Here is a 14,580-nt window from a genome sequence, read left to right as displayed (position 1 = left end):
GTTTGTTGGCTGACTGGCTGGTGATAAAATACCAAAACTCAATAAGATGACAATCATAAGAACCACTACCATATAGCACGATATATATATATATATATATATATATATATATAAAATTTGATATAATAATCTCAGACGAATTTGTATTTCAACAAAAGGACATCAAGAATTATTTCTTCTACTTATCATTTATGCATGTGTAACAAAGGAGGAAAAAAATGCATTTTGATTCACCAAACCCAAATTTAATGAGTTTGAGCCATTCACCCAATGAGTATTTCTGCCACATTTGGTGAAAATCCATTCAGCTGTTTTCCAGTAATTTTGCAAACAAACAGACTCAGATGAGCAACTGCAATACCCTGCTTTCGCTTACGTGTGCAGAGTAACAAATAAGCATTACGTTTGACAGGGGAATCTGAATGCTAAAGAGTTAAAAAGAAATACTGGGGTTGATTCCTTTGACTAAAACCCTTCGAGGTGGTACCCTAGCATGGCTGTTGTCCAGTGATTGAAACAAAAGATAATTAAGTATAGGCCAAGAAAAATGACAGCTTTTTACTTACTCTTTTTGTTATTTTTATTAGTCCATTGAACAATTTAATGATAGTTATAAATATTTTATTAAAAAAAATAATATATACTTCCAAAAGGATAACCGAACCTTCAAAGACCTACATGTAATTATCGTTATTTTATAAGTGCTTTTATCATAATATTTGTAGCAGAACTGAGTCTCATAAAGATTTCTTTGTTGTTAATTGTTCCTTTTCAGTTTATTAAAATTGTCCCTGTTTCTGATGCTGCAATATGAAGTTCACCCTCTACTCCAGCACTCGCTCTTTCATTTCAATCCTCTCATTCCTTGTTTGCCAGACAGTAGTGCAGTGTGATAAATATTTCATCTTCTCATTTACATTCATTTTACTTCACTTACTACCACTCACTCACTCTCTATTTGTCATTTGACAGCCTTCTACTTCCCACACTATCTCTTTATCATGACAGCAAATAAAGACATATTGTTAATTATAATGTAAATCCAGTGTAAATTGCTTAATTCTACATTCCATCAGTTCAATTGTTTGTGAGCAATAAGTACAATACCTTTTTTTAATTTTTTTCTGGGGAAAATAACTAGCATGTTATCATCCCTCAATTGTTTAACACTATGAAAACCAAACTAGAACACATACAAAAAAAAAAAAAAAAAAAAAAAAAATTTAAGCAAATAGATTTGGTGACATTTTCTAAGATCTGTCTATATCTCTCTCTCTCCCCATCCCTCTCCCCCTCACACATACATACACACACTCTATTGTCATAAATTATTTTAAAGTGCAAATATGTTAAATTGTCAAAGTATGAATATGTAGTTTTTTTTTTTTTTTCTTCTCTTTACCATAATTAATTGAAAGTAATGAAGTTGCATTAAAAAGTGTTATTTGTTTTCTGTGTCTGTGTGAAGGTGTGTGTGTGTGGGGGGCATCGTTGTTGAAATATTTTGCTGATGTAAGGAAGGGTTTTGGAGAGATAACAAAAAAAAAAAAAAAAAAAGGTGGAATAGGAGTGATGGCCTTGATGAAATATTTTGTAGATAGATGAGTGTTGAAAATTTGGTTTTCAATAACTGTATGCATTTTTATTCAATTAAAGAAATGTCACTAGTGTCTGGTTATAAGATTGACAGAATATTGCGGCACCCAATATTACATATTATTACAAGCACCTGGTGTTTAGGTCTAGGGGTTAGGGTTTAGGGTGGTGTGTGTATTCTTTACCTCCGGCCAGATTCTCCCTGTTTTATTTTCAAACCAGCCAGATAAGGCTTATCTGGCTTCTCACATCTACTCTACAATGTCATTTTAAAAATGAACAATCACATCATTGAAATCTTGGAAGCTATAAACGATTATGATGATGATATTTCAACCAAATAAGGGAAAAAGTTATTTTATTGAAATTCTCCTTTCTAAAGTTTTGATCATTTAAAAAAAATAATCGAGACAAGCAGTGTATTCCATCCGAAATATGGTTAAGGAATGGTGAAATATTGATAGGAACCATTTTTTTGTTGACATATGTACTGCTTAACTCCACACGCCATGCATTATTTGCTTCTTAGTGTCTTTTTTTCTCTCTTTATTCTTCAGGCTAAAAACCAAATCACAAAGGAGATTGTTGCCATTAAAAAAATGTCTTTCAGTGGAAAAAGTTCTGCAGAGGTGAGTCACAAGTTTACAGCATTTTAATATTTTGTTCATATTCCTCCTTGTTACTTGATCCAGACCTGCATAATTACAGGTTCCAGGGTGGCTTTTTATCAATTTGAAAATTAGCAAATCCAGAAAAATATCTCCAATTTCTTCACTTTCTCTTTGTCCTCTGATGTTTTAACTTTTTTTCCCCCCCCCCCAATTGATTTCACTTTCTGTTGTTTATTAGAAATGGCAAGACATAGTAAAAGAAGTGAAATTCCTGCGGGACTTGAAGCATAGAAATATTATTGATTTTAAAGGGTGCTATTTGAGGGAGCATACGACATGGGTAAGTTTCTTTATTTTTTTATTATCGTTTTATTGAAAGACAATTAGATATGATTTAGAAATTTAGGGGAAAAATACCCCTCACCCTAAAAAGTGAAACAAAAGTAATGAAAAATAATTAAACTGTTTTAGATATCTTCTGTTTCCATAATGTCAGAGACATGTTGTGCACTCAACACTGGCCAAACTGCTTTCATTGTTGCTGTTTGTCTGTGGCAATTTCATCGAATCTAATATTGCATTTGGCAGGATCAGTCATGAACAACCTGTGACCTACCTGATGATAAGCCAGATCTCATGTGGTCTGCTTCTTGAAAATGGTTGCCCAAGCCTGGACCAGATCCCAATATCTTGTGAACTGTAGGTCATCTTTCACAAAACCCTCCACCACAATAATGTTCAGTGACTTGATGTTTGTAGTCGTAAGAATTACCCGCAGTGTATTTGGTCCTGTCGAAATGGGACCAAATCTGAATTTACCATTTTGAACAAAGCAGCACTGTAGCCGTGTGCAAGCAATTTACCATGATATGAAACTGGCTGTAGAACTCATGTTGGGTTTGAAGTAACTCAGATATTGAACATTGAATCTATGACAGATGGGTTTTCTATTTCAGCTTCCAAAACATTTTGTCTTAACCCTTTAGCATTCAGATTAGTCTGTTAAATATAATACTTATTTATTTATTCATTGTTTTGAATTAATCCTGCATTATCTCATAGCTTTGAGATTTCAATGATGTAATTATTATTATTATTGTTTTTTTTTTTATATAATGAAATTGTATGATAGGGTGAGAGTTTGAAATTCTTGTATTTCTTGTGTTTTTTTTTCTCATTATCTCTCCCTCAGCTTGTCATGGAGTACTGTCTTGGTTCTGCAGCAGACATAATTGAAGGTAAATAAGGAACTTGGCTGTTTGTAATGTTGAGCTAACCAGGGGTAGGATGGCAGGAGTGGGTGGGTGACTGTTGAATTTCTTCACCTTTTAAAATGTTGACTTGTATTTATATCCCATTAAAAAAAAAGAAAGGTTTTTTTTTTTATTGCTTTAAACATTTGCCAAATTTATTATTCAGCACAATCATCTGAGAGTGATATAACCGTATTTTAATGTGTATAAGGAACCATTTATTGTCAAAAAATTAGGTTAAAAAATATGGGAATTTCTTATAGTAGCCAAATTTCCCTCAAATTCTGTTAACCATCTTTTGAAAGAAAGACATGTTGGCTAGTGTAATCCTGTAGTTCTGTGTTTACTGACCTCAGGACAAGACATGGTCACTACTGGAACCACTTTGATAATATTCTGTGTGACTATTCAGAGCTGATGCAGGGCTGCACAACAATTTCATGTAAGCTAACCACATTACATCGTTTAGTTAACGAGCTGGCTGAACTAATGCCAGCTGGAACTAACTTAGGTTTATATTGAACATCTTATTTTTATATATCGAACGGACTTGCAGGTCTGAAACGTTAACGTAATGAATGCAGAAGTTAATTAACATTGTTATTAAGCATTCATATCAAAAGACGTCTTTCTAATTACTGGTTAGGTCTACATTTCAGTTTACATCATAACGACATGGAGAGCCAGAAAAAAACAAAAAACAAAAAAAAGAATTGAATGATGTTTGATAAATAAGTTTAGGCTTTCAGCTTTTAGTGTCTGGCTTTGGTTTCTTTGGCAAGGAACTTCAGTTTGTTTTCCTTGTCAAATGAGGAAAAAATAGTTAAGTTATTAATGTAATATCGAGTGCAGGTATAGCTGTGTGGTAAGAAGCTTGCTTCCCAACCACATGGTTCCAGGTTCTATAATTACATGTCTGTAGTACCAAAGCTGTGGACATCTCAATGCTTAGAAGCATTGAGGGACAGTAGTATTGTAGAGCTAATTGTCTGGAAGATGTAGGACATAGCTAAGATGATAGGAGTCAGTTAGCTGAAGTAGAATGGGCAGGGCTCTAGGGTTTGAGGAATAAGAGTTGTTGTCTGGGACTGTTTGGTGATGACGGAATTTAGAGGCAGTGGAAAATGCACAAAAGGGTTTGAATGGTCTGTGTATTGGTTAGGCACACAGGTGAGAACTACTAGGTGGGTGGTAACATAATGCACATATATCAGACTGTATTTTGGATTCAGTTTCTTATCTGTGACACACTCCATAATCTCTTTCAGTGCACAAGAAACCTTTAAAACAAGTGGAGATATCAGCCATATGCCATGATGCTTTGGAAGGAATGCATTATTTGCATAGCCAAGGCAAAATCCACAGAGATATTAAAGCTGGTAATATTCTTCTCAGAGAAAATGGCCTAGTAAAACTGGGTGAGTATCACTTTTGTTATGTCTTCTACCACATTTGGTGTCTAATGAAATATGTAGTATATATATTTATTATACATCTTGTGTTCTTATGTGGTATAGTATACCACCCAATTTTGTGTTATATATTATATATCAGTGCATTATTTACATTGGACGGGCAGGTGTCCTCACCTTGTTTACTACTACTACTACTACAGTTATTTTCTTTTACTGTATAACAGTATAACAATGCCCAGATAATTTTTTTGCAGTCTGTTTTGTTGTTTAATAATTTTTTAAATTCAGTTCTACTAAATTTAATGATATCTTTTTAATTACTTACTCTCTATTTATTTATTTGTTTATTTTATTTATTTATTATTATTTTTTTTTGTTTCAGCTGATTTCGGTTCAGCTTCTATGACATCTCCTGCTAACTCCTTTGTTGGTACACCATACTGGATGGCACCTGAAGTTATTTTAGCTATGGATGAAGGGCAGTATGAAGGAACCGCCGATATTTGGTCTTTAGGAATTACTTGTATTGAATTAGGTAACGACAAACGATTATAAAACTCGCTCCTGGGAGTTTTGGTTTTGGTTTTTCTTTATGTATACAGGCATTGCATTTTCTTTTTCTCTTCCATCAGATGAGTAATTCCGGTCCTCCCTGCTGAAGACCTGCAGTGGTTAGTACATAGCAAGGGTTGTTAGCTGATTCCTTGGAAGCTTATTGGCACCTGAGGCTCTTAATAGCCTCTGGTCACTTGGATCTCACTCTGCCACCGTGGTGCAATCCGATCCACCTGCAGGATACTGACGCCCATTTCTTCACATTGTTTTAGCAAGGTGGACCCATGCAGTTACAAAGTGGTATCCAAGAGACCAGAAAAGGGCCACTTAAAAGGCCACCACAACAGTGAGAAAACAATTTGGTCAAAATCAACCCACCAGCATTTTCTATTGACTAGACCGAAAGCAGCACAAAACGAAATACTCTGTCTGGTCTTGGAATTGAACCTACTATCTTACAATTACAAACTCAAGCTTAACTACTTGACTATGTACCTTCACTTTAGTCTTGGGCTTTTTAAAAATTTTAAATTATTATTTAACCCTTTTGATATCAACCTGGCTGAAACTGCCTCCGGCTCTGGAGTACAAATGTCTTGTTTCCAAAAGTTCTGAATTAAAATCTTCCACCAAATCTTAGTCACAATTTATGTTCCTAACACTGGCTTAATGATAACGAAGTTATTTTACTAAATTCTTTCTTATGGTTAAAATTAATTGAAAGAAACACAAAGCATCTCAAGAGAAATATGGTAACAAAAGGGTTAAAAAGACAAAATGTTGAACTTATTTGCTTGTGTTTAATACAAAGTTTTTTTTTTTTTTGCTGTCGTTTCAGCTGAAAGAAAACCTCCATTGTTTAATATGAACGCAATGAGTGCCTTGTATCACATTGCACAGAATGATTCTCCCACCCTGTCTCCTGGTGACTGGTCTGAAAGTTTTCACGACTTTGTTGATTCCTGTCTTGCCAAATGTCCTGCAGATCGGCCAAGTGCCCAGAAGTTATTGTTTGTAAGTTGGATGCTTTCTTTTTTTTTTTTCTGTATGTTTTTTTAAATTTTAAACTATGAACAAGCAGAGTAAGAGAAGACACATGGGGTGGAGAGTCACTGAAGAGGTCACAGGGTGTGTGATAAAAGAACTTTGATGAAGAGACTAAAATAATGATAATAATGAAGCGCAGACCAAATATATGAGGTCAATGTAATTGAATAACCTCTCCCCTCAAAATTTCAGGCCTTATTCCTATAACAGAAAGAATTATTATTGAGTGAAAGAGCAGCACATTCCATCAAAGTGACACTGGAGTAGAAATATATGAAGCCCAAAATATTCATCATGGCTACCTTTCCGATTAGGGTGCACCAGGCACATGCATCTCAACCATATGTGCACAATACAAAATAAACAATGTAGAACCTTGCAGGTGGGGCCCAGTTAGAATTTTTTGCAGGTCAGGTAGTCCATGAATAAGAGTTATTTAAGGATGATGAATGAAATACACGTTTCCAGGAGTGAATTATTCAAACCCGTAAGAATTCCTCTCGACACATGGCTATGGTGCTCACCTGGTTATGGTCAAGCAACTGACCAGCAAATCTGTGGTATTGAGCAGAATATTTGCTGTAGCCCATTTGCACTTTAGTAGGGACTGTATACATTTAATCATGTCAGCAAAACTACAGATATTGTCTGTGGCAGAACTAAAAATGTCATATGTATAAATTTACTAATTTTGCTGTTGATTGTTCTTGCTTCTAATTAATCCTTTATTTTTTTAATTCCCTTTTGTCCTTTCCAGCATCAGTTTGTCAATACACCCAGATCGAATACTGTGATTTTAGATTTGATTTTTCGAACGAAGGATGCTGTTCGAGAACTGGATAATCTCCAGTATAGACGCATGAAAAAGATCTTGATGGTGGAAAATAACGATGATGAAGCAAAGAATTCAACCGGGGAGCCATCTGCTGATGATTCTTCTCAGGTAATTGTGCCACGGCCCTCTGGTGATATGCGCTGTTTCTTCTGTTTCATTAAAAGTATTTTTGTTGTTGATGTAGCATTGGGGGTAAATGTACTTGCGGAGACATTCACCTGGGATGGATTGATCTGCTTCTGACCAGGGAGTTCACCATGTCCCACATGAATGCTGACCCCATCCGGCAGTCATCTGCAGTAGCATGCATGGCTATTGCTATAGTCATCATTCTCTGTTGAGGTGTGGAATTCATGTTTGAAGTTTCAATTTGCCAGGTTCCAACTCTCTGTTTTGGCAGGGTTTTTACAGCTGGATGCTCTTTCTAATGCCAACTGCTTTACTGAGTGTACAGGGTGCTTTTTATGTGGCATCATCACAGTTGTTTTTTATGTAGCACCAGCAGTGGTGCTTTTTACGTGGCACCAGTAGTGGTGCTTTTTCTGTGGCACCAGCAGTGGTGCTTTTTCTGTGACACCAGCAGTAGTGCTTTTTACATGGCACCAGCAGTGGTGCTTTTTCTGTGGCACCAGCAGTGGTGCTTTTTCTGTGACACCAGCAGTGGTGCTTTTTCTGTGGCACCAGCAGTGGTGCTTTTTCTGTGACACCAGCAGTGGTGCTTTTTACGTGGCACCAGCAGTGGTGCTTTTTCTGTGGCACCAGCAGTGGTGCTTTTTCTGTGACACCAGCAGTGGTGCTTTTTCTGTGGCACCAGCAGTGGTGCTTTTTCTGTGACACCAGCAGTGGTGCTTTTTACGTGGCACCAGCAGTGGTGCTTTTTCTGTGGCACCAGCAGTGGTGCTTTTTCTGTGGCACCAGCAGTGGTGCTTTTTCTGTGACACCAGCAGTGGTGCTTTTTACGTGGCACCAGCAGTGGTGCTTTTTCTGTGACACCAGCAGTGGTGCTTTTTACGTGGCACCAGCAGTGGTGCTTTTTCTGTGGCACCAGCAGTGGTGCTTTTTAATTCAAGACGATGGGAATAAACAAGGATTATGTTTGATAGAGTTGTCTGAATGCTAAAGGGTTAAAAAAGAAGAAGTCATTTTTTGTTTTGTTTCATTGTAGGATGATGATACTTTGATTGACAGTAGTAAGTCCAATAGTATAGCCAGTCACCAGAGTGGTATCAGTACAAGTAGCCGCAGTAGCAGTATGAACAGTCTTCCAGGACCTAGTGTTGATGATAACCATTTCAGTTTCTCAAGAGATCACAGTGTAAGTATACCACGGCATCTTCCTCCCTCTCTCTCTCCTCCTACCCCACCACTCTATCTCTCTCTCTCTCTCTCCATCGACATCCATGAATTTTTTTTTTGAAGGCTTCATGTGAGAAAATACCTTTTATGATATTGAAGATGTTTCCATATATATACCCCCACACATACCCATTACATACTTTGTCTTTCATCATATTTTTTAATCTTTTTTATTTTATTTCTTTTTAATTGGTTTATTTTCTTTTAGCGTCTGAATTTTAATTTTTTTTTTTTTCCTTTTTTTTCCTTCTATCATCCTCAGTCATATATACTTACATATAATGTAGGTATGAAACACTTGCCTGTATGAATGTATTAAAAAATGTAGCTGCTTGAATTGTTGAGGATATAAACATATTAACTGCTTGTTTCTCTGGGATTGGTCAAATTGATGTAAACACTTCTGATGAGAAGCCAATAAGGCTCGAAAATCAATTAAGGCTGTTCACCATCTTTTTCAACCTACAGAGAAATAGCTAAATTTTCATTCTATATATCTACTACATAAGCTACATATATATATTTATTTATGTATGTATGAAAAATTCATATGTATGTATGTGTGTATGAAAAACATATATTTACATACACATACATGCTAACTTCAAAAATATGCAAGCATTTTAATTTACAAAACCTAAGTTTTATATTGCACAGAACCTATGAAAGAAGAGCTAACTAAAAACCTGAAAACAAGCATGGATGTTTAGGGGAAACTTAGGGAAATGATTTGGACAGGCAAAAGGGATGAAAGTTTATTTTCTAAATAATTTTATTTTTACAGTTTTATAGTATTTTTGTTATTTTTCTTTATTTACCTAAAATGAGAATTATGTCTTCTCCTGTCAAGATTATTTTATCTAGAATTGCTGAGAAACAAGTTTACTCTCAATACAGACACAGTAAAATATGATTGAAATTGTAACAACAGTAATATGATGATGTCATGTTTTTAGGGATTTAGTTTTCCTAAATATTTTTCTTTGTCAAACCTTTTATCTAATGTATTAGAAGAATGAATAAATTGGAAAAAAAAAATGAATAATGTTTAAAACAAATAATTTTTACGAATATGATAAAGATTAAAAAAAAAAACAAATAAAAAATGAAGAGAAAAAATGAAAATCATCTGCTTCTTCGCTGGCCTTATGAAAACGTTTTGGTGGACTGGCGGAATTGTTAAAGTGTTGGACAAAAATGCCATTGTGGTATTTCTTCCACCTCTTTTTTTTGCATTCAGAGTTCCATATGCCACCCAGGTCAACTTCGCCCTTTCGTCCCTCCAAGGGGTTGATAAATGAAAGCACCAGTAAAATACTGGGGTCGATGTAATCGACTAACCCATACCATCCACCACTCAAATTGCAGGCCTTGTGCCTTAATAAAAAATTAAAATTAAAAAAAAAATTTTTTTTTCAAAAAATATCCCCCCCCCCCCCCCCAGGTAATTATTAAATTGCCCGGATTCCTTTGTACACACCAGTCCCTGTCTGTCTAATATCCCTAGCCTGGTGTCTGTTCAATCTCTTGACTGTAAGCCTAACTTTGATTAACCCTTGTTTTCCAGGATAAGTGGACAAATTACTTCCTGGCACGCCATTCTATATGTTCATCTAACCTAAAAGACCAAGTAAGCTGCTCTAGTACATCCTCCTGGTACTGCACAGACCACTGTCAGTGATTCTATTGGATGTTGTCAAAAGCCCAGTTGTTGTTGTTGTTCTTGTTGTTGTTGTCTTCCAAAAAAACAAACAAACTCTTTCTCTCTCTCTGTCTCTCTCTCTCTGTCTCTCTCTCTCTGTCTCTCTCTCTCTGTCTCTCTCTCTCTCTGTCTCTCTCTCTCTGTCTCTCTCTCTCTGTCTCTCTCTCTCTGTCTCTCTCTCTCTGTCTCTCTCTCTCTGTCTCTCTCTCTCTCTGTCTCTCTCTCTCTGTCTCTCTCTCTCTGTCTCTCTCTCTCTCTCTGTCTCTCCTTCTGAGCTGAGACCTGACACACAGGCTATGCTGGCACTACAGATGTTGTTCATTTCCTGTTCGGAGCATGTACAGCTATAATAGTTGTAGACGTCTGTTGTTTGATTAAAGCTTTTTTTTCTGTAGTTCCGGCTTCTTAATGCATCCTCTGCATATTTTAGGCATTTCTTTTCCTTCTCTTGTTCCCTTTCACAGCTCGTTTGATCCCTGAATCGTTACATTATCAAGAGTTTTTTTTTTTTTTTAAATACAAAACAAAATTTGTTATCCATTATGTTTTCCCCTTATTTTATTCCCTAATTGTGTTTTTTTTTTTTTTTAATGAAGTTGAGTTGATACTTAGAGAATTAATTAACTAATATTATTATTTTATAATCTTGTTAATTTTTTTTTTTTTCTTGAATCTTTAAAATAGTTTCCTTTCCATTGTTGTTCACCTTCCTGTCACCATCCTACATGTTGTTGTCGATTCCTAATAATTTCACCTTCCAAAATAAGATTTGCTGGTGTTCTCACATCAAACAGCAACAAAACACAAGAGCACATACACAGCTGCACAAACCCTGTTAATATTCTTTGTGTCCATTGATACGGTTTCTGTTTTTTAATGTGAACTTAGAGCACCATCTCCACAAAATAAGCTATATTGCTCACAATATAGACCAGTTACTTCAAACTAGTTTTACAGACTTGTATGAACTACAGAATTGAAAAAAAAAAACTGTTGATGGCCTGTTTTAACAACAGTTAATTCATAGGAGCATCTGTAGAAGTGTTGGCTGAGTTCATTTGATGTAGGGAGTGTGGAATGGTAAGGTTTTGAGGGCTCTTGCCCTTTACCCGAGTGTAATTCTGTTTAGATGTCTTGGATGAATTTTTAATCTCGGTTTAGAGCAGTGATTCTCAACCATTTTTTTGCCTACGGTCTGCTTGAATTCCTATTTTATTCAATATCAATGTTTAATAAATCCTGTAGTATTTTTTCATAATTCAATATTATTAGGAATTATGAGGTCGACTTTGCCTTTCATCCTTTTGGCGTTGATAAATTAAGTACCAGTTGCATACTGGGGTCGATCTTATCGACTGGCACCTACTCCGAAAATTTCGGGCCTTGTGCCTAGAGTAGAAAAGAATATTATTAGAAATTATATGAAAAGTTATGATATTTTGTACATTGCAGAAGCATAACCATTTTGTTACACATAAGACCCTGAAGGTGCATGTGGACCCTGGATGAGAATCATTACTTGAGTTAGAATAAAGAGAAAAATAATGTTTGTCTTGCGTATTGATTAATGTAACTGGTCTGTCTGTAGTTGATGTGATTTGGGGATTAAGTTTTATAATTCTGTCTTGCATTCATGTTTTAATAAGAGATATATAATACAGTGAAGCCTTCGTTAAAGCCTTCTCAGGTTGTCAAGCTTGATATATTTTTACGACTGTCCTAGATGTGTGTCTTTAGATTTAGTGTTTGTCGGCTGATAAAGGTAGTCGTTCTAAACAATATATTTCTCCTTTACATATCTTGTTATATCCTTTGTCATATACTCTGGTGAAGTAGCTTCCATTTTTAGTTAATAAAAGAAGAAAACAATCCTGATATGTCTAATATTCCTGAGAAAGGCATGAATGTTACAAATTTTCAACCTCATATTTATAAACATATGGACCTCCTGCATAAGCTGAAATAATGATTCTTTCATTGTTTCTTTGCACCTTGTTAAAGTACACTTTTAACCCTGAATTCCTTGATTGTCTTGAAACCGTAGTTCTCAACCATTTTTTGCCTATGGAGCCCTTTGTTTCCTATTTTAGTCTGCTTCTACCTCTGTAGCCATTCAATGTATGTCAAAAAAAAAAAATCCTATTGTATTTTTACAATTAATGAGAATTGTATGAAAAACTGTTAAAATATTTTGTATATTATGGAAATGTAACCAATTTATTGTGCATAAATTTTAGCAAAATCTTACCAGGGCCTCAACTGAGAGCCACTGGTCTTAAAAGAAGTCAGTCAAGAGACCTCAAAGAACACTAACGACTTGATGTTCAATCATGGCAGGAAAATAATTTCCCTGTTAAACAGAACAATGTCACTGGTATATATTTCTCTCTCAAAGTCAAAGGTCAGAGGTTGAAGTGATGAATTTTAGGACAGCAAGCACCAGAACTAGGACAGAATAGCCAAGACTACTTTGTTCAAGTTAGCCAATTCAGTAGATGTTCTTGTCTTGAGTGACGGTCCTATGGATTGGTCTTAATGGTTCAGTTGACTACCTCCTCGTTAAAGGACTTGTTTTAGGCTCTCACTGACACACAAATATATATATATATATATATATATATACACACACACCTGATTAAGCCATATTACTCTACCCGAGGTAGAGTAATATGGCTAATTATTAAAGCTGCAAAAAGCATCACAAAAATATCACAAAAAGCTGCTACTCAGAGTTTCACGTTCCTGTTTGTTGGACAGTTTTGGTCTAGAATAAATATATATATATATGTATACGATGGGCTTCTTTCAGTTTCCGCCTACCAAATCCACTCAAAAGGCTTTGGTCAGCCCAAGGCTATAGTAGAAGACACTTTCTCATGGTGCCACGCAGTGGGACTGAACCTGGAACCATGTGGTCGGGAAGCATAGTTTTTTTTTTTTTTTTTAAATCCATTGATCTAAATTACAATTGCCCTTTTCTTCTTCTTCCTTTTCTTCTTCTTCTTCTTCTTCTTCTTCTTCTTCTTCTTCTTCTTCTTCTTCTAAAAGCCCATATTTGCTTCATTTACATTATCTTGCTTAATCTTTCCAATCTCATCTTTCTGCAAACTCAAGCTGTTGTTAATTCATATTTATGTTCTCTACACACATTATATCAATTCTTCACCAATAATTATTATTATTATACAAATAAGGAGCTTGCAACAACATCTGCCAGCAGCACTTGTTCTCTTTTGCTATTATTTCACAGCATTTACAAACATTTTTTATTGTTATTCTTCACTTTTTTTCTTGTTCCTATCAGTTCATATTTCTATATTTTGTCACGTTTTTTTTTTTAATCCTTCAAAATGTCATTAATAAGTTGTTTTTTTTTTGTTTTCTTGTTTTGTTTACATTGTATCATAATGTGTGGAGGAAAATGCTGAGTTACTGTTTCCAAACGAACTTGTTGCTTGGTTCAAATACATCTTTCTATTGACATCATAAGAATTTAGAAACTTTGGGAGAACATGAAATAATTATATATATTCATTTTTTGCATTTCTTCAGTCCTCAGTTGTTTCTTACCATGCAGTGTTTCCTTCTTTGACATCTCTTTCTTCTTAACTTGGTCCTGATCTTTACGAGTAACTTACTTGGTTAAAATAACCCACTGCACCATTTTCACTGCTTGATGACAATGGAGACCGGTTTGTTTGTCGAAGTGGAATAAAATACACCAAGAGGAAATGGGAAACATTTAATCTTGACTTCTGTCATATTCGTGCTGTGTTGCTCCCCCCACCACTTCTTCCACCCACCAACCATTGAAGTTATACAGGGTGCAGCCAAAAAAAAAAAAAAAAAAAAAAAAATTCCCAGATTCACCATTTTTGATGAACGAAGAGTTTTTTCTGCTGCAGTCTGTGTAAAGAACAAAACATAAACAACTGGAAAGAAATATTTTGTATCACCTAGCAACATTAATCAGAGAGAAAAGTACAGAAATGGAATATAATTTTAAAATACAGGGCTTGCAGGGAAAAAACTACAATTAGTTGATAGCTTCCATTACCAGTTTAGTGGCGAGTGCTCTATCATGGCATTATATATATATATTTATATACTTTGTAATGGTTAGTTAATATTTTATAGCTTCGATTTTAAACTCCCAACTCACTGTTTTACATCAGGCGTTTCTCTCAGTCTATGTTAAATATTATTTCAT

At 35.2% G+C, this 14,580-nt stretch overlaps 1 protein-coding gene across 7 annotated transcripts in view; it reads left to right on the top strand.

The window, feature by feature from the left end:
* LOC106875840 (serine/threonine-protein kinase TAO1) overlaps positions 1 to 14,580 on the top strand; it is an 83,909-nt gene that overhangs the window by 49,259 nt on the left and 20,070 nt on the right. For 5 of the 7 annotated variants that reach the window (XM_089342692.1, XM_089342690.1, XM_089342691.1 and 2 more), the window contains 8 exons: positions 2,154 to 2,225; positions 2,446 to 2,547; positions 3,400 to 3,445; positions 4,729 to 4,878; positions 5,258 to 5,410; positions 6,269 to 6,444; positions 7,235 to 7,420; positions 8,478 to 8,627. In XM_089342692.1, the coding sequence (XP_089198818.1) occupies positions 2,154 to 2,225; positions 2,446 to 2,547; positions 3,400 to 3,445; positions 4,729 to 4,878; positions 5,258 to 5,410; positions 6,269 to 6,444; positions 7,235 to 7,420; positions 8,478 to 8,627 (1,035 nt within the window). Of the gene's footprint in view, positions 1 to 2,153; positions 2,226 to 2,445; positions 2,548 to 3,399; positions 3,446 to 4,728; positions 4,879 to 5,257; positions 5,411 to 6,268; positions 6,445 to 7,234; positions 7,421 to 8,477; positions 8,628 to 10,235; positions 10,299 to 14,580 lie in introns of all 7 variants that reach the window. The other 2 variants (XM_089342688.1, XM_089342689.1) reach the window with 1 other exon arrangement.

Source organism: Octopus bimaculoides, chromosome 26 (assembly GCF_046866305.1).
Source record: "Octopus bimaculoides isolate indiv1 chromosome 26, ASM4686630v1, whole genome shotgun sequence".
NCBI lineage: Eukaryota > Metazoa > Mollusca > Cephalopoda > Octopoda > Octopodidae > Octopus > Octopus bimaculoides.
This window is presented reverse-complemented; position numbering and strand designations above follow the sequence as displayed.